The sequence below is a fragment of the Lutra lutra genome, chromosome 10 (genome assembly GCF_902655055.1).
Source record: "Lutra lutra chromosome 10, mLutLut1.2, whole genome shotgun sequence".
NCBI classification, from domain to species: Eukaryota; Metazoa; Chordata; class Mammalia; order Carnivora; family Mustelidae; genus Lutra; species Lutra lutra.
This window is the reverse complement of record NC_062287.1, coordinates 63,134,681-63,155,434: the sequence shown is the minus strand read 5'-3', so window position 1 is coordinate 63,155,434 and position 20,754 is coordinate 63,134,681. Positions and strand designations below refer to the sequence as shown.

At 46.2% G+C, this 20,754-nt stretch overlaps 1 protein-coding gene across 1 annotated transcript in view; it reads right to left on the bottom strand.

The window, feature by feature from the left end:
- Nucleotides 1-15,121: 15,121 nt before the first annotated feature.
- SYT9 (synaptotagmin 9) overlaps nucleotides 15,122-20,754 on the bottom strand; it is a 210,257-nt gene continuing 204,624 nt past the window's right edge. Inside the window, exon 7 of the mRNA XM_047693213.1 lies at nucleotides 15,122-17,361. Coding sequence (XP_047549169.1) covers nucleotides 17,353-17,361 — 9 coding nt within the window. The 3' untranslated portion in view covers nucleotides 15,122-17,352. The remainder of the gene's footprint in view (nucleotides 17,362-20,754) is intronic.

Genomic DNA, 20,754 nt, shown 5'->3' with positions numbered 1-20,754 from the left:
AGCAATTCATAGAACATGGTTTCTACACGGTTCCTGCAGGCCCTGGGCCAGCTGGAGATGCGTCACATCCCCAGGGCAAAGTGGTAAAATCTTCCTCCTTTTTTTTTTTTTTTTTTTTTGGCTATTGCTGTCCAGGCCTTTAATGATCTCAATCTCTCCTTCCCTGGGTGGGTCCAGAATACCCATGTTTCTTTCTCACTCATCTACCAAAGTGGGTAAGGTTGGGGCATCTATAAGACATGGGAAGAACTCTGGCCAGGAGTCAGAAGATCCGGGTTTGCACTTGGTTCCTGCAAGAGACACTAAAAGACGGAATTTTCCGGGAGCATTTGTAAGTCCCTGTCTCCATTAGATAAATGTTCCCCTCTACCTGTCTTTCACATGACCTTGGCCCGTGACTGTTCCTCCCCCATCCCTTAGTAAGGTGGCAAACAATGGCTCCTTATCCCAAAGGTTAATTCCTCCCATTTCCCATAACCATCTTTGAACCATTCCCCAAAGGAGGTGAATTTCGGCTGAGCCATCCTCTGAAATCCTCAGAAACAATACTGCCCGACTCAGCCTCCTTCCCCAAGTGAGAATGCTCTTTCAGAAACTTCTTGTGCCTGGCATCTTGGAACCAAATCTTCAGCTAAAGGAGCCCTGGTTGATTTTATTCATGAATGCTTCAAGCATATCGCTGAGACGGTGAACTCAGATGGATAAGGTCCAACAGAGGGAAAACTCTGATTGTATCACAACCAACTTTTTTGATGGGGGGGCAGCATTGTGAAAAATCGTTTTCTCAGTTTTCTGGAGCATGCTTACATTATTTTCACAATGAAGTGCAGATTCAAGACTAAGGAAGCGTAAGGAATTACAGCGAGTAGGTGAGGAGGCGGTGGGAGGTCATGGCTGTAGCGTGAAGTCCTTGGGCTGTGCCCAGCATGGCTGTTGCCCTCCCATCTCTGCAGTGAGTTTGGTCTGAGCCCTCCAGTCCCATCCGGCAGGCACTTACTTGCCCACCCCTGGTTCAGGCCCACACCAATCTCTTTTCAGTTGCCAGCTTCATGGGCACTGGCCTCTCCACTCTAATTGTCCGTCCCTGGTCTTAGTTGGAGAGCCTAACTCTTAGGGTCCCAGAGGCAGCAAAGCCCACAGCTGGCTCCCTGAGCCCATTAGGACGGATGCGTGGAAACCCTCGTGTTCTTGTGACCAGAAGTTTCATAAAGAAAGATTAAACTCCCTTTGGAGATAATCACAGATTTGACTGACTGACAGTGGCCAACTATGGCCATCCTCACTCAGAGCAGGCCTTACTCAATGGAAAGGAAAAAAATGGCTTGGTGCACCTTAGCCTACAATTGGAATAAAATCATTTGTTTGGCTCTTCTTCCATCTTCCTTACATTTAACCTCTGGCCTTGATCACTGCCATCAGCTCACTATGAAGACAGTGACCAAACACAGTGACAGCCTGCTTTTCTCCTCTGTTAAGTGTCTGATCCTTCTGCTTTTCTGGTCCTCCATCCTGAGAGAGGAACTTGAGCCCTTGACAGCCACCACTATGTCCTCAGTGTGGTTGGATGTAGGTCACTAGTCCCGATCTGTAGGCCCGGTCCCGAGTTGATGGGCCTCGATGACGAGTCAGAACCGGACCTGTCAGTGCCCAGCCCGGTCAGCCCATTGAAGCTGATCTCAGCCAGCTTCCCAGCTCCTCTTGGAACCCTTTGCCACCTTCATCACAGGTGGCCCTTGTGCTGCTGTGCCTCTATATGAACAGACTCCCTGGTTTCCAGAACCTCCTCTGCCCCACCATCCTCCAGTTCACAGAGAAGTGCTCGCCAACGTGGGGACTCTGCCTTCTTGAGGGAAGACTAACTAGACAGAATACCAGCTGGGATATGAGAATTCAGTATTCAGAGCTGACCACGGTGCTTCCTATTTTTTTCCTTCTCCTTTCCTTTCTCCCATATTTTCCCCTTTGTATTTTAGTCCCCACTCTGGCCCCCACCCCCACCAGCTATTTGCCTCAACATCATCCTCAACCTTTCAGCCTTTTGCAAGTAATTGCATTGTTTCCTGCCTGAGTGATCAGAGCAGCCTCTAATTCCCTGTCTATGTCTCTTCACATAAAGCTTTGGCTGATTCTATGCCAAGAGGAAAGCGCTTTAAAACGTGACCTCAGCCAACCCCTCTTGCTTTGGCTCTTACCCTCCCCCACATCCAACCTCTACAACTGCCACATCCAAGTGTCTCCAGACTCCCTCTGAAGTTTAACATCACGATCACGGTATCTTCGCTTTGCCTAGAATGTTTCTCCCTTTCGTAACCAGTGACCTCTTATTTATCCCACAAGTCTTCCCACCACCTCACCCGCAACCCTGGCAGAATTAGCCCCTCTCTCATCTGTCTCCATAATGTGTTGAAGACTGAATCTTAGAAATGTGAGGGGAAGGCTCCTCTGGACATTGGTGCTCTCTGATGGAGGGGTGTGGGCTGGCAGCCTCCGGGGCAGCGCTGTGGAAGGAGGATGAGAAGAAATACAGCCCTCTCACGGGCTAACCTTGGTCCATCTGCAAAATTCTTATTTTGAAGTTCTAACCCATAGCACCTCAGAATGTGACTGTATTTGGAGACAAGGCTTTTAAAAAGGTAATTAAGTTAAAACAACGCCATGAGAGTGGGCCCTAATCTAATCTGACTGATGACCTTAAAATAGGGGCAATCCAGGCACACAGAGACACACCAGAGGTCCGGTGTGCACAGAGGAAGTGCCATGTAAGGGCCCAGGAAGAAGCAGACATCTGCAAGCCAAGGAGAGAATTCTCAGAAGAAACTAAACTTGATCTTTGAACTCTGGCCCCTAGTTTTGAGAAATAAATTCTTGCTGTTACGGCAGCTCCAACAAAGTAATATAAGCACATGCTGAGTTGTGGAAAGGGGCAACATGTGACAAAACGGAAAAAAAGATTCCGCAGGGGTCTACAGGATGTTCTTGGCAGGAAGTAAATTGATAAGGAGTATCCTGGCTGAGACACCGATGACTGCCCAGTCCAGGCTTACTGCTTGAGCTCCAAATCCCATTTTCACCTGCCTGCTGGACGTTTGCACTTGGATATTGAATAGATATCTCACACTTGAGCTGTTTCTATTTCCCTTTCTACTCCAACTTAAACTCCATTCTGCATTATCTCTCTCCCGAAAGAGCACTATCTTCTGTCTACATATAAATGCAGAAATGTGGGAGTTATTCCAGACTCTTCCTCGCTCTCATTCTTTTTTTTTTTTTAAAGATTTTTATTTATTTATTTGACAGAGAGAGAGAGATCACAAGTAGGCAGAGAGGCAGGCAGAGAGAGAGAGGGAAGCAGGCTCCCCGCCAAGCATAGAGCCTGATGTGGGGCTCGATCCCAGGACCCTGAGATCATGACCTGAGCCGAAGGCAGGCAGTGGCTTAACTCACTGAACCACCCAGGCGCCCCCCCTCGCTCTCATTCTTATGTTTAATTAGTCAATCAGCCGCCAAGACCTGTTAATTTTGTCACCTAAATATATATCAAAAATTCCCTCTTCTTTTTATTGTTACCTCCTTAGTAGGACTTTTTTTATTTACTAATTTTTATTCATTTACTTAACAAACATTTGGGGGTGCCTATTATGTTCCAGTCACTGGACTATACACGCACTAGGGATATGATGACCAACACAGTAGACGCATGCTTTGGCCACACCGAGGATGTAGTCTAAGAGGGGAGACAATCACACAGATGGACAATTACAATGCATCATTCATTCCCCCACAGGTATTGTCCACTGAGTACACCTCCAGAAATGTCTTGCACACAAGTTGGCCTCAGTGTCTGTCTCCTAGGGAATCTAACTATGATCATTTCCTAGCACCATTATTGATAGTCCACACAGAATTTTCATCATTGGCTCAAGTCCACCAAGTTCTTGATTCTATATTTTTGCGGAAATAGAGGGAGGGGTCCATTTTGATGGCTAGATTTAACATTGCCTACAGAAGACTCCATTCCGACCTCTTCTGGTCTATCATTCACACTGCAGGCAGGATGATGGACACAATTAGCAAATCTCATTATGTCATACTCTGCTTAGGAGCACTATCTGCCAATTCCTCCCCAATCAAGTCTAAATTTCCCAGGCTCAGGAAGGCTGTGCAAGTAAGTTACATCTAAATTAAGATCCTAGCATGACTAAAATTTTGGCAAAGGACTAGGGGTAAGTGTGAGGTACGTTCCCAGTGGGGAGGTAGGCACACAGAGAGCCGTTTAGCTCTTACTAGCGAGGCTGCCTCTCAGAACTGACCATGCCTTTTATGGACCCAATTTTGGCTACTTGGCTTGTCTTTGCCATATGTCTCCCAGTCAGCTCTTAGATCCTTGTTAGGACATACATCTTTGCCTAGACTAATTCCTGAAAGACAGACACATTTGCTCTGGGCTTCTATTTCCTCCAGAACTTGTCCCTTGTCTAAATCATTCTTGTTCCCACCTTGCAGCCAGTGTCTCTGAAAGACACTTGGAATTTTGCGTGGATGATGTAAGAACCTTGGCTCCATTAAAGAAGCCCACCTAATGAATGGGTTTTAGCATGGACCTCAAATCTTCTATTATTTTGAAGTCCTCAGTGCTCTCTAGGGCTTCACAAATTGGACAGATGTGAGATGATTTCACATACTTATAAAGACCAAGTTCTCAAAAGTGTCAGATTTATAAGCTACATAGTACTGTGGATGTGATGGGGAGGACTTGGTAAGGACAATCAAACCGCAAAACCTAAAGGTGGTGCACTGAATGGAGAAGGGGGGGGCCTGAAATACCAAACTGTTTTTTAAAGAAGTCAGTACTTTTCAGTAATAAAGATTCAGTTGTGAGGATCACAGTTGTTTCTAAATGGCAGGTGTGTAGGGGACTTGAAACAGCCTCCTTTCTTTTATTTTATTTTTTTAAGATTTTACTTATTTATGTGAGAGACTGCACACATATGAGCAGGGGGAGGAAGAGGGACAAGCGGGCTCTGTGTGCTGAGCATGGAGCCAGATGAAGCCTCGATCCCAGCGCCCTGAGATCAGGACCTGAGCCAAAACCAAGAGTTGGACACTTAACTAACTGAGCCATCCAGGCACCTCATACCTCTTTTCTTAATTATTGCCGTTTTCCCCTGGGTAGATTTATTTCCTACTAATTTGCTACTTTCATCTTGTCATACCTTTGGATTACATGGAAAGGAAGGAGGTGGGAGTGAAATTTCATAAGGACTAAATGCAGTTGCAGGGTGGGATTTAAAAAAGAGACATACTAGGGGCATTGGTTAAGTGTCTGGCTTTGATTTCAGCTCAGGTCATGATCTCAGGGTGGTGAGATTCATCCTTGCATCAGGCTCTGCACTGGGCATGGAGCCTGCTTAAGGTTCTCCCTCTTCCTCTGCCCCTCACTCCCTCTCTAAAAAAGAAAAGAGAGAGAGAGAGACACACACACATACTATAGAAGGGAATTAAATTTGACATTAAAAAGAGTTTCTGACTGAGAATTCTGGGGTAAGAGGTTATTGAAGTAAGTTGCTATGTTTCTAGTGGATAATGAGATATTTGAGGAATCACTTAAAAATCCTTAGAGATTCATGTTAGAATGTAGGGAGTCAGGACAGAACTCCCTAGAATGCCCCATAAAGATAACAAAAAATGAAGTCACATATAAATCTCCAATCTCCTTGGAATCTCCAATCATTGTCAAATATACCTTTAGTTACCTTCTGTCCCCATACAGCCTTTGCTGTGTCACCAGCCTTGCCATTTGTCAGTGACGGACATCATCTGACATGAGCAAGAAGTTCCCGAGACACCCCTTCACCCCCATTAACCTCTCCTTACCCTCCCCTCCCTCACTTTTGGCCTGACTCTACTCAGAGCACAGTCTTCTTGGTTCTGGTCTTCCGGCCCCAACTCCTCCATGCCTTCCTGGAAATGCCTTCTGGCCAGAATCTGCTCAGGCAGCCTGACAGGGAGAGGCTGGCCCTGCCTCCCGAAGCCCCAGATGAGAGGGTGCCGCCCAGCATTCCTTCCGTGGAACGCTTTGCGGCTGTTGCACCCACTGCTGTTTTTTAACTTAAGTATAATTGATATACAATGTCCTATTAGTTTTCGTTGTATATTATAGGGATTTGAATTTTTTAAAAAAGATTTTATTTATTTATTTGACAGAGAGAGAGAGATAGAGAGCGGACACAAGCAGGGGAGGGGGGTTGCAGAGGGAGACTGAGAAGCAGGCTCCCCATTGATCAGGGAGCCCGATGTGGGAATCGATCCCAGGACCCTGGGATTATGACCTGAGCCAAGGACATGTGCTTAACCGACTGACCCACCCAGGCACCCCTGGACTTGATATTTTTATACACTAGGAAGTGATTCCCATGATAACTCTGCTCACCATGTGTCACCATGCACAGTTATTACAATATTACTGATTATAGTTCCTATGCTTTACGTTACATCCCCGTGATTTATTTAAACCATATGCACCAGAGTTCCTAGGACTTCCAAAACCTCTCTTGGTGATCATTCTGGTTTGGTGATCATTCTGGTTTGGCTTTTGATACGCACCTATGAACAGATTCTCACTGGAGGCTGAATGTCTGCTCCTCCCCGGCACAAGGCAAGTGCTTGGTGAAACTGGTTGGGGTCAGGTCGCCTATCTGGAGTTCCTGTTCTTTGAGCACCTGGTAACCACATCTCTGTCCAGAGTCCTGAAGACTTGCCCACATTCCCTTAGCTTGGGAGTGGGGGATGGGTGGACTGCAGGAAGGGGACAGATCAGTGAGCACCAGTGATGGGGAGGGGACATGGTTAGTGCCTTCTGGTGCTGTGAGAGCTGTGGATGCAGCTCTAGAAGATTTGCTGGCCGGGAAATGACGTCATGTTGCCTGATGGTCACCTGCACAGGACTCCTTACTAAGCAGGCCCCGGGGCCAGGGCTGGTTGGCATGTATGGGAAAGCTGGGTCTCACCCAGGTTCCGTGTCTCCTCCAGCATAGGACTTACCCTTGGTCTCTGAGGCACAGGTCTCAGTGCCTTGGGACCCATGAACATTCAGCCCACTGGAGCCAGAGCCCCAGGACCCAAAACCGAGGGATTACATCTTGTCACCACCAAGTACCTGCTTGGCTGGTCTCAGTTCAGTGTTCCAGGAGCAGTGAGTCAGTTTTGGGCAAAATATTTGTTTGAGGCTTTAGCCACTAGAGGGCAGACACTTTTTAGGCAGTTACTGGACTATGGCTAAGACGGTAGTCCTTTTCCTTTTTATATTTGAATGGGAACATATTCCATCTACAAAAAGTGCCCGTAAGCTTTCTCTCTTTTCTTCCTCCTCGCCGCCTCCCCCCAGTACATTTTATAGATATTCTCAATCAGATTGACTGAATCAATAGAAGGGACTGAGTAGTTTCATATTAAAAAACGTTCTTGCAGGGGCTCCTGGGTGGCTCAGTGGGTTAAAGCCTCTGCCTTCAGCTCGGGTCATGATCCCAGGGTCCGGGCCCCACGTCAGGCTCTCTGCTCAACAGGGAGCCTGCTTCCCTTCCTCTCTCTCTGCCTGCCTCTCTGCCTACTTGTGATCTCTGTCAAATAAATAAATAAAATTAAAAAAAAAAAAAGTTCTTGCAGTCAATAGCGCCTCAGGCCCTAGAAATCCACATCTCAGGCCAGTCCCAGGTGCGCGCTTGGTGGGTGGGGCATGTTGGCTTGTGTGACCTGTGGTTTGGAGAAGGGAGTTTCCTGCTCTTGGTGCCCCCCCACCCCACACCTCTATCTTGATGTATCAGGAGCACAGGGCTCAGCCACAGGGGCTGTGGACAAATGCAGGAGTTTCCTGGGGTAAAGATCTTTATCACAGCCTGAGGCGAGGGATTATAAGTCAGTTGCTGGAAGAAGTAGGCCAGGGAAAGAGGCGCTCTGCATTCTCCCTCTTTCCTGCCCCTGAGAGAGAACCAAGGATCCAGACTGTCTTTCCCTCTTCCTCTAACACTTGTTTCTTCATCAAGAAGCCCCTTCCTCTGGGGAGCGCTTGGCTGCTGCCCTCTTCCTCCCTCCGACTTACACAAAGGACTCTAATGAGTTCTTTGGAGTATACTGAGAGACTCTGTGCAGGTATTGAATCCAAAATGGAATTTCCTCTGCTTGGAGGGCCAGTCCATCTGTTAGGACCCGCGCTAGACATCATTGATCATTAGAAGGGATTTAGGTAATTCTCGAAATCAAATTCCTTTCACATCATTGTCATAAATGAAGACCCAGTGAGGAACTATGGGAGGAGTGGGGAGAGAGCCCATGGACTCTGGAAAGCAGAGAAAACCCTCCCCCAGAGCCAGTGTGCCCTTGGGTTTCTGGGCAATAGGCGTCTAGGAGAGCACAGGCCCTACCCTGCTACACAGCTATGCAGACCACAGGTGGAAGATCACAGAACACACTGGTCCAAAACTTCCTCACATGAGAAGCTGAGAGCCACAGATGTGATCTCAGCTTCAGAGGCAGGGGCGAAGCCCCAGACCGGGGCTCCCAGACATCATGCTACCTTTTGGTCCTTGCTCAGTGCTCCTGATCCTTGAACAACAGTTGACCTTGAACACCATGGGTTTGAACCGGGTGGGTCCACTTATACATGGGCTTTTTACATTGCCGTATGGTAATGTGTTTTCTCGTCCTTATGATTTTCCTGATAACATTTTATTTTCCCTGGTTTACTTCATTGTATATAGTATACATACATACATACATATATACATATATATATATATATACATATATATATATATATATATATACACACACACACACAAGTATATAATACATATAGCGTTCAAAATATATTTATCAACTATTTATGCTATGGGGTAAGGCTTGTGGTCAACAGTAGGCAACAAGGAGTTAAATTTGGGGGAGCCAAAAGTTAGATGTGCATTTCGACTGTGTGGGGGTGTCAGTATCCTTACCCCTGCATTGTGCAAGGGTCCATGGTACTACGCATGAATGGCGATCTTTCCCCCCAAACAGTAGCCTTGACAAATCCTACATGTGATGCTAGAGCTCTGACACGATCCTTTCTTGAACCCATATATCGTGGCCCTTGGGAGGTGGTGTTATCCACGTGATGCTTTTCCTGGCTGCAGATTGGTTTACTGAGGTGAGTGTCATGGAGACACTTGCATAAAATGAGAGCAGAGAGCTGCTATGACCAAGGGTCAGGGGTATCAAAGGAGATAAGAGGCTTTTGAGAGAGAACTGGGCTACTTATGCTAGGTGGGCAAGTGCACTTATGAAGTCTTGCCTTAGCTTTGGTATTTCCATGCAATTTCTCAAAGACCTAGAGAGCTCCTTGCTGCAGAGATGTCAAGGTCAAGTCTCCCAGCTCTGCATGGGGCCATGCTCTCCTCAATCATTTTCTTCTGCCGGGGAGGGGCAAGAAGCTCTGCACCAGCCTTTCCTGAATGCTCCTGCACAATAATTGTATTTGTGCTGGTGTGTGTGCATTCATGTGCAGTGGGGATCCTGTGCACCACAAAGTAAAAATCAGTGAGAGGCTGGGTGAAGACAAAAAGTTCCGTGTCACATTTCTGTTGTGTGCTTGAGCTCTTTGAGAATTGCCAAAGTCCTCTTAAGCCCAGAGAGTAGAAGCCAAGAACACCAGCCAGGATACTACTCTTCCTCTCCCAGGTATGTCTAATCTGGTTGCAGCAGGGACTGATAAGGGTCTAGGCAGGAATCCTTGAGGACTGGGGTTGTAATAGGAAGGTGAGGCGTGGGGGTTAGAGTTCATCAGTGACGGGGCAGATCCTCAGTCCCCCTCCAGGGCAGGGCCATCTCCAACCAGCACAGCACTGGGAGGTAACCAGTTTGAGATCCTTCTGCATCTTATAAGGCCAGCGGCTCCCTACCACTGCTGTCCACCAGCAAAAGGCAAATGTTTCATAGTTAGAGCCAAAGCGGTGAGATCATGCACTAGAGTAGTTTCAAGTGGCAGGTAAAAGTTGAGTTAACCTTTCTTCCTGGTCCTTAACCCTCATATCATTATAACCTCAAGCCTGAAATCTGCCTTTCCCAAACTAGTGATTTTACATTCCCTGGAGCAAAGAAAGTCATTGAGTTCTTCCCTCATTTATAAAAGGCTTTCATCCACGAGGACCCACCCTCCTCATGGAAACATGAGGAGACAAAGACTGCTCTGAGGTTTTCTTGAGCCTGCCCCAGCAGACTCTTGCTTCTTCCAAACTAGAAAGGGCCCAAGACGGGCAGTGGGTCCCACTGAGGCTTCACACACAGGAACAGTCCTTAAGAAGACACCCACCATAGTTTGGCTATTGTAGACATTGCTGCTATAAACATTCGGGTGCACGTGCCCCTTCGGATCACTACGTTTGTATCTTTAGGGTAAATACCCAGCAGTGCAATTGCTGGGTCATAGGGTAGTTCTATTTTCAACATTTTGAGGAACCTCCATGCTGTTTTCCAGAGTGGTTGCACCAGCTTGCATTCCCACCAACAGTGTAGGAGGGTTCGCCTTTCTCCGCATCCTCGCCAGCATCTGTCATTTCCTGACTTGTTAATTTTAGCCTAGATGTCCATCAACAGACGAATGGATAAAGAAGATGTGGTATATATACACAATGGAATACTATGCAGCCATCAAAAGAAATAAAATCTTGCCATTTGCGACGACGTGGATGGAACTAGAGGGTATCATGCTTAGCGAAATAAGTCAATCAGAGAAAGACAACTATCATATGATCTCCCTGATATGAGGGAGAGGAGATGCAACATGGGGGGTTAAGGGGGTAGGAGAAGAGTAAATGAAACAAGATGGAATTGGGAGGGAGGCAAACCATAAGTGACTCTTAATCTCACAAAACAAACTGAGGGTTGATGCGGGGAGGGGGGTTGGGAGGGGGGTGGGATTATGGACACTGGGGAGGGTATGTGCTATGGTGAGTGCTGTGAAGTGTGTAAAGCTGGTGATTCACAGACCTGTACCCCTGGGGATAAAAATATATTATATGTTTATAAAAAATAAAATTAATTAAAAAAAAAAAAAAGAAGAAGACACCCACTGCAGCTGCTTCTCCTTGGGCAGGGAAACGACATAGTAGAGCCGTTCAGCCAAATGCCAGTATCTGACCTACCAGATCTAGTAAGTGCTTGAATGATTTACCCAAGTTTTCTGGTTTTGTGGGACTCTGTAAAGTCACGGATATACCCCTTGGATTACTTTTAAGTCCATTGCTTACATTGTTTGAAACCCCATCTTTATTCTCCTTAATAATCCAAGATCCACAAACTTTAAAATGTAGAAAAAAATTAAGAATGCTGCACTTGGGCTGGCTGTAGATGTGTGTCCCCACTCCCCTGCACACACGCACATACACACACACACACACTCACACTCACAAACACAGTGGTTGTCCTTGTTACTCTGTTCGGTGACATGGTACACTCTTCCGTGCTTTGCATTTTTGGGGACAAAAGGGCCACCTGTCTTATTGGAGAGAATCAAAACCAAGTGGCAGTGGCTGCCCAGATGGCCTTATCCCGCCCCAGAAGCCCCAGAGGTTTTGTGGAAGCTTATGAGTGGACCGCTGCCGCAAGCCTGAGGCTCACCGGGCGCAGGCTTCTGCAGCAGGTGATAAGAGCCTGGTTTGGGGCCGCAGGTCAGGCAGGCAGCCACCTCTCGCCAACCCGGCAAGACCAGCAGCACCTCAATGAAAGCACTGGAAGGCAAAGTTTACAGGTCTTCTGGTTCATTCTACTCAAACAAATACAGTTTTTTTCAAAACCTACCAGGGCTATTCAACATAGGGTTTTACTTAACTTCACAGAGAGCAAGATAAAGCCATACCTACTTTGGAAAAATATTTACTTTGGTCGAAGTACTTTCAACCCCTGAGTTCTAATTTGAAAAGTAGCATAGAGCAGCTCCTCCTCCTGTCTAATAAGGAGAAGCCAGGACATACCGATTCTCTCCTTGGGGCTTGGCCCAGGCCTACCTGCATCTTATTCTCAGTAAGACTTTTGTATTTGCTCTTTGCATCCAGATAACACAGACTGTAGCTGGAAGATACTACCCATAATGTTGGCTATAATGTAGATTTGCTGCTTGGTCCAGAAAGGTCATGAATGTCGCTGGAGCCAGCGGGCCTAGCGAGTCCTTAGCAGAGCTCCACTGTCAGCTGGGAGACATACAGACGGGGCGGGCGCACCGGTTTCCCTTTAAGAAATGCAGTTGACATCATTGCTTTTCTTCACTGGGTTCTTCTCTTGCTCGCACTTTCCAGCACACTTTTACAGTAATGATTGTTGGAAACTTTTTTAAAGTTTATTTATTTATTTGACAGAGAGAAACACAGAGAGGGAACACAAGCTGAGGGAGTGGGAGAGGGAGAAGCAGGCTTCCTGCTGAGCAGGGAGCCCGACGCAGGCCTCAGTCCCAGGACTCCAGGATCACCACCCGAGCCAAAAGCAGACGCCCAATGATTGGACACTCAGGTGCCCAGAAAATTTATTTTACATTTAAAATCTTTAATTCAGTTCTAAAAGCTTCTGAGGGGGAAATATATTTTCAAAATCATTACTTTTTTGAAATGAAGATTAAAAAACTTGTTTCTGGAGCACCTGGGTAGCTCAGCTGGTGAAGTGGCTGCCTTTGGCTCAGGCCCTGATCCCGGGCTCCTGGGATGCAGTCTGGCATTGGGCTCCCTGCTCAGCGGGGAGCCTGCTTCTCCCTCTCCCTCTGCCCCTCCCTTCCCCACTCCTGTTCTTGCTCTGTCTCTCAAATAAACAAATAGCATCTTTAAAAAAAAAAAAAAAGCCCATTTGCTTCTGGAAGGTTTGTTTACCAGTTTCCGTAAAGCTCATCTGTGGGGGCACCTGGGTTGCCTCAGTGGGTTAAGCCTCTGCCTTCAGTTCAGGTCATGATCTCAGGGTCCTGGGATGGAGCTCCACATTGGGCTCTCTGCTCAACAGGGAGCCTGCTTCCCCCTCTCTCTCTGCCTACTTGTGATCTCTCTCTGTCAAATAAATAAATAAATAAAATCTTAAAAAAAAAAAAAAAAAAGCTCACCTGTGAAGCCCTGAACATGAGTACTTTCAGGTATTTATTATTCTCTCACAGCTTTGAGTTTGGTAAATTAGAGAAATTGCCTTTCTTTGATAAATTCAAATCTGGATACTGCAGCCATGCAAAGGGAATTTTATCTAAATTGTGCTAAAATCAGTGTCTTGAGATGATGTTCACTTAATAGGAAAAACTATTAGTATTACTCTATCAGATGCTGCTTTGGAAATAGCTTTAGTGCAATTGATAATTACTGGATTATGAGCTATAATAAATTTAGTATTGAGCCAAGAAGACAGTAATTTTTTCCCCTACCTTTGCTGTTTGAAATAACAGTTGAATTTTCAAAAAGTAAAGAAAAAGCAAGATCATGTGTTATAAACTGTAAGATGCAGTGGTATTCATCATAAATAACCTTCTTATTGATAAATACACTTTTTTAACAGTCCAGCAATGCTCATCCAGCCTGCACAAAGAAATCCGTCCTCTGACGGAGTCTGGCAATGATGTAAGGGGACAGCCTTTGTGGCCTGTGTCCCTTTGGCTTAGAGATGAAAGGAGAGGAAAGCAATCCAACTTAAGCTTTTGAGCTTTGCGTAGAATGATGATAATATTTTTCCTCCAAAGTGTCTTGTGACATTGCAAGTTCTGTATCAGTGAGAACCAGCTGCTTCTCTTCAGATTTTGCTCTATTTTAGTGCCCATGGATAGCCCTGCCCCCTCTGCCCCTTGTTACTGCCCCACTCACCGCACCCTTGTGCGTGTTAAGGATCACATGTGGTTTTAAAGTGACAGCTATCCAGGAAGCCCTCTGATTCTGTGTCACCTCCCCCTCCGCCCCCATCCCTGCTATTTCCAAAGCAGCCCTAGTGAGCCACACCTGCTCATATTCCATTCTTGTGTAATCCCTTCCCCCAAATCTAGACTGGCCCCATGTGATGACTTGCTCTTGACTTGCAGTGTGTGGCAGGGACGACTCCGTGTTACTTGGAAGGTTACTGAGGAGAACCATGCAGCATCTACGGGGACCACTTGCAATGTGAGCTCTGGGGGAAGCCAGTGCTATGCAAACAGTCTGACCGCTTGGGACCACCATGTCATGAGGAAGCCCAAGCTAATCTCGTGGACAGAGATGCCCAACCAGCAACCAGCTGTTCCCGCCATCCTGGAGAAAGAGCTGGACATGTGAGTGATGGATCCATCTGGAATAATCCACCCTGTCAGGCATTCAGATGAAGCCTGAGCTGCCATCTGAGAGCAGCCATGAGACTCCAGGAGAGAGCGACCACCCACACCCAGCCAACCTACATACCCATGAAGGAAAGTAACTTTCCCTCTGAATCAGTAAGCTTTGTTACACTTTGTTACGTGGCAACAGATCACTGCAGGATGCCCCGGAGCAGGACAGGATGGCCCTGAAGGGAGCTTTCTGTGTCTCTCTCTGGTCAGTCTCCTCAGCTGAAGTGTGAGAACATGCAAGACTTTCTTCTTTTCACATGAAATTTAGTTCTACGGATGGTCCTGAGGACCAAGTCATTCCATTCAGGGTCATGATTGTTGGAGGATTTTGAAAACTCTAGAAACCATGCTCTAGAAAACACTCGGATCCCTCCCTTATTCCTCTTCTGGACGTGCGACAGTGTACCTCCTGGACATCAGATCACCCACTGGATGTGCCCAGTGCAGGGCTGGGGAGCCCGCTGGATGTGCCCAGGGCTGCGGAGCCAGCTGGATGTGCCCAGGGCAGGGCTGGGGAGGTGCTTTGGCAGCTACATGCATCCAAGGCAGATGAACTTAAAGACAGAGCAGTGTGAGAAAGGGGCTGAGAATCAGGGCGGGTTGGGTGGGGTCCACACTCTTGGCCTCTCCCATCTCTTGGCACCAGCTCTCCCCAAGGTCTTTTCCTAAGATCTGACCCTCTCACTGCCACTTCCATTTTTTCAAGGCATGTTAATTTCCTTCTCCATCCTGAGAAAGATGTTGAAGAAGCCCCTCCCCCTCAAGTTCAATGAGACAGGATTGGAATGTTTCAAAAGGAACATTTACTAGGAAACTAAAGGGAAACCAAACAGAATGCAAGAGAACAGAGGCCTAGTTGCAGATGGGCTCAGGGAGTTCAAATTCAAAAACAGCCTTTGGCCACAGCTGGACTGGCTAGGTAAAGCTTTCTAGACACAAAGCCACCTGCCTGCCATGTAAACAGGCTTCTTTGCCTGCTGCCCCTACAAAGCCACCTTCCGTTTTGTACCAACAAGCCAGTAACAGGCTCAGTAGTACCTGGGGCTGCTAGCTCTTGGGTAGGAAGATCTTTGGGGGGTGGGTGGGGGGAACAATAGGCACAGCTGCCCCAGGATCTCCTACCCAGGCGCTCAGTACCAAGGACATGTCGAAGTTTATTGGGATGGCTGCCTGATATCTCTCAGGGCCAGTCTGGTTTCTCGGGGACCATTCTTCTGGGTTCATCTGCCTGGCTCTAGAGACAGTATTTCTACTGGCTGTCCTGCTGGCACAAGTCCATCATGCTTTGGTTCGAAACACTGCTACGGTGCAGGATGTGTGATGGGGAGGAAGAGGCAGGGTAGAACTCTGGGCAAGGAAAGATGAGTTCTTCTCATATGGTCAGATGTAGGCAGAACCTTGGCTTCTCTTTGGATGCCAGTGGTAGAAAGCCAATCAGAGATGAAAATGCACTAGGCAGGCCGGGGAACGCGGGAAGCTGGAGTGTGGTTAACACTGCCTCACACAACCAAAGGCCCCTTTCCTTTTTAGATGTGAGATCAGTGTCGAGTGTCTTTCACCAGGCAGCTGCGGCACTAAGAACTTTCTGAAGATAGGCAATGATCCTGCTTCCACCCAGGTAGTCCCACAATGAAATGTTAATTCAAATGAAGACAATGAGCTTCCTAGGTTGTTATCTTGGAGAAGTGGTGCAATGTGTGGTTGGGGTACCTTGCACCCATAATGGGAGAGAGAAGACCACTAGGTCACAGCCACCCCTCTTCCCCAGCCCCAAGGTACGCTAAGGCCTTTGGTTTCATTTGTATGGAGGCAGAAGCAATGAGGATGAGGAGCAGAGCTGGCAGTGGGCTGGCTGATGTGGTCACAGAGGAATCTGAGTAATGAATGAGATACCCGGGGAGAGCCCTTGACCTTCACTCTTGTAGGTATTTCCGTTCCCCAAGTGCTGTGAAAGTGATATGTGTCTGGAGGTGAAAGGAAGCCTGTCTTGGCTGCCCAGGGCTAATGCCTCCGGGCTGCTGCATATGGAAATACCCCAGAGAGCACAGAGGCCAAGAAGGCCCAAAAGCTGTGCCTTCCTCAGGGGGAACGTTGTGTTACCTCTCTGTCAACTTATCTCATACAACAGTACACCTGTTCCTGCGGCTGTTCCCCCCATGGACAACCATGCCTGGGAAAGGGTATTCCAGAACGCTTATGCCCTTGAGTCGCGGGCCTCTCTAACAGAGACGGCAGGTAACTTTCATTTTAACATTGACAGCAGTTGCCGGGAAGTGGCTGCTGACCATCTAGAAAACACTGCCCAGGATCCTGACTCCTCAGAATGTGGGTTTAGCACAAGAGAGGATTACAGTCAACTGGTAATCTCTGCCATGTGCATGGGAAGGGGCAGTGAACTTGCTGTGAATCAGCCCTCCTTGCACTAGATTTTTTCCGGGGGAACAGCCTGCTTCTCCTCTTACTCTCCTGGGGCTATTCCTTGAAAAGCTGGAGCACTTCTTGGGGTAAAATTATTTTCTGAAGACAGTTTCTAGCTCAAATGTAGTCCAGGGTGAATTAGATCTGCTGCCTGTTTAGCACCTGGATGTATGTTTACATATTCGGTCCTTCCAGGGCACTCAAGCAAATGACATCGTGTCAGACTGACGCTGCCAGGGCGGTGCTGTGACCCCATCACCAAGGGCCTCATGTTAGTCACTAAGAGTCCTAGCGCTCCAGGGTACTCTTAGTTTTCCCACTACATCAGGTGGTTTCTTCCGTAGTCCAACCTTGGTTCTTGGCCATGACAGTCATGCTTCCCCTGTAGCACACCACCTTAGGCCACTGGAAGATGGCCAGACCATTCACATTCACCAAACCTAATCCAGAAAGAGGGCCAGTTATTGCTGTGGTTACAGCTCAGCATTTGGTCACTGGAGTCGTCCGGGTGTTGTTGGATGGGAAAAGTTACTTAAGATCTTCGTAAGGTGGGTGTCCCACTGTGTCCTTGGCACAAAGAATCCTCTTACCAATAGTCATCGTTTCTGTAGGAAGAAGAAACAAAAAGAATGCTTTGGTTTTCATCCATATATATTTTTTATTTTTTAAATTGAGGTATAATTAACATATAGGGTTATATTACTTTTAGGTGTACAACATATTGATCCACAATTCTATGCATTACTCCATGCTCACCAGGATGCATTATTTTACTATTATGGACTATATTCCTTTTGCTGTACTTTTCATCTCCATGACTTCTTTATTTTATAACTGGAAGTTTGTATCTCACAGTCCCCTTTATCTGTTTCACTCATTTCCCTACTATCTTCCCCTCTGGCAACCACCAATTTGTCCACTGTATTTAAGAGTCTTTTTTTCACTTGTTTATTCATGTGTTCTGTTCTTTTAGATTCCATATATAAGTAAAATCATGTGGTATTTGTTTTTCTCTGTCTGACTTAATTTCACTTTGCTTTGCTTTCTAGGTCCTCCACATTGTCATTAAGTGGCAAGCTCTGACTCTTTCTGATGGCTGAATAGTATTCTAGTGTGTGTGAGTGTGTGTGAGTGTGTGTGTGTGTGTGTGTACAAACTTGAGCTGCTTCCATATCTTGGCTATTGTAAATAATGCTGCAATAAGCATAGGGAGGCATATATCTTTTCAAATTAGTGTTTTTATTTTTCTTTGGAATTCTGGAATTTTCTTTGGAGTTTAGTGAAATTACTGAATCATATGGTATTTCTATATTTAATATTTTGAGGAACCAGCCTACTGTTTTTCAGAGTGGCTGCACCAGCTTGCATTCCCACCAACAGTGCACGAGGCTCCCTTTTTCTCCACATCCTCACCAACACTTGTTATTCCTTGTGTTTTTGATTCTAGCCATTCTGACAGGCATCAAGTGGTATTTCCTCATGGTTTTGTTGGGATTTCCCTCATGATGAGTGATGTTGAGCATCCTTTCATGTGCCTGTTGGGCAGCTGTTATGTCTTCTTTGGAAAAATGCCTATTCAGGTCCTCTGCTCACTTTGTAGTAGGATCATTTGCAGGGGTTTTTTGGTGCTGAGTTATAGAAGTTCTCTCCATATTTTGTATATTAACCTACTTTTGGACATATCATTTGTAAATATCTTCTGCCACTCCGTAGGTTGCCTTTTGTTTTGTTGATGGTTCGAAAACTTTTTACTTTGGTGTAGTTTCAATGTTTATTTTTGCTTTTATTTCCCTTGCCTGAGGAGACAAATCTAGAAAAATGTTGCAAAGGCCAATGTCAAAGAAATTACTGCCTATGTTTTCTTCTCAAAGTTTTATGGTTTCAGGTCTCACATTTAGGTCTTTAATCCATTTTGAATTTATGTTTGTGTATGGTGTAAGAAAGTGGTCCAGGTTCACTCTTTTGCATGTAGCTGTCCAGTTTTCCCAGCATTCATTTACTGAAGTGACTGTCCTTTGCCCATTGTCTATTCTTGCCTCCTTTGTCATAGATTAAGTGACCATATAAGCATGGGTTTATTTCTGGGCTTTCTATTCTGTTCCATTGAACCATGCGTCTATTTTTTTGTCAGTACCATACCATTTGGGGCTTGGAGAGAACATACGTCCACATAATAAAGGCCAGATCTGACACACTCAGAGCTAACATGATACTCAGTGGTGAAAACCAGAGAGCTTTTCCTTTTAGATCAGAAAGAAGAATGTCCACCCTCACCACTTTAACTGAACATAGTAAGAAAGTCCTAGCTGTAGCAATCAGACAAAAAAGATATAAAAGGGGGCCCCTGGGTGGCTCAGTCAGCTTATTGTCTACCTTCAGCTCAGGTCATGATCCCAGGGTTCTGGGATCCAGCCCCACATTGAGCTCCGTGCCCAGCAGGGAGCCTACTTCTCCCTCTTCCACTCCCCCTGCTTGTGCTCTCTCTCTCTCTCTAATAAATAAATAAATAAAATCTTAAAAAAAAAGATATAAAAGGAATCCAAATTTGTAAGAAAGAAGTAAAACTTTCACTATTTGCAGATGACAGATCATATATAGAAAACCCAAAAACTCCACCAAAGAAACTATTAGAACTGATACATGATTTCAGTCATGTTGTAAGATACAAAATTAACATACACAAATCTGCTGCATTTCTATACACTAATAACAAAGTAGCTGAAAGGGAAATTAGGAAACACTCCCCTTACAATTACGCCAAAAAGATCCAGCAATGAACATGGCCAAGGAAGTAAAAACCTGCACTCTGAAAACGAAAGCACTGATGAAAGAAACTGAAGACAACACAAACAAATGGAAATATATCCCAGTGCTCGTGGGCTGGAAGAATTAATGTTGTTAAAATGTCCATACCATCCAAAGCCGTCTACAGATTCAGTGCAATCCCGATCAAAATGCCAGTAACATTTTTCTCAGAACTAGAACGACTCATATTAAAGTGTGTAGGAAACCACAGAAGACCCCAAATAGCTAAAGTATCTTGAAAAAGAAGAACAAAGCTGGAGGCATCAGAATTTCAGGTTTTAAGATATACTGTAAAGCTGTAGCAATCATGCATATATTTTTAATGTATAAGCTAACAAGTGCCAGGCACTGTGATAGATGCTGGGGACACAGTGTCCCCGAGATGCTGGAGATGCCACGTGTAAGACACATACCCCCACTTTTTTCAACGGGCTTACCAGGGGAGAAGTTATAAGGTGAGAAGGTGAGTAACAGAGGCGTGCAGAGAATGCGCAGGAGCAAAGAAGGAAGAGGGTTTGAGGAGGTCCATAGAGGGGACTCCGAAAGGTAAGTCAAGCTGGGCCACTTAGGCTGAAGGGGAGTCTATCAGGAGAGAAGAAGGGAAGGCCATTTGGGTTAGAGGAAAGAGCCTGCACAAAGGTACAAAGGTACAAAGGCAGGCGAGGTGTATGGCTCACTAGAGGAACAGGCAGGCTTGGGGATGAGGAGTAGAGGGGGAGGACATAAGGTTGGGGAGCGGAGAGGGGGCATCTGTGGGGCGCAACCCCCATTCCTGGTTTCTAAGCTGTGAGGATGGGCTCTTCCAGTGGAGCCCGGCATTAGAGCAGCCGGATCTCTCCTGTTTCACACTCAGTGCAGCATCCATTTAATTTCAACTCAGGGCACGTTCCAGTACAGACTAAGGGTATTAATGTTGCCAGCCCAGAGAGAAAACCAGAGTCACTGCCAAGGACACAGCAATAACCAAATAGATATATATTAACCACGGAAAAGCTGCAAACATTTTGGAACTGGAATATGTGGACTGCATTTCACGGATCAAATGCTCGCACGTGAGGCTCTGACTTAGAGTGAGTAACGAAAGCTAGAGCGGACACTGCAGATGGACAGCCATACCTGACTGTACTCCTCGACTCAGAAGTATGCCCCTGGCTGTGGGAAGGGGAATGTTCGAGCCTAGGAGGAAAATGTGA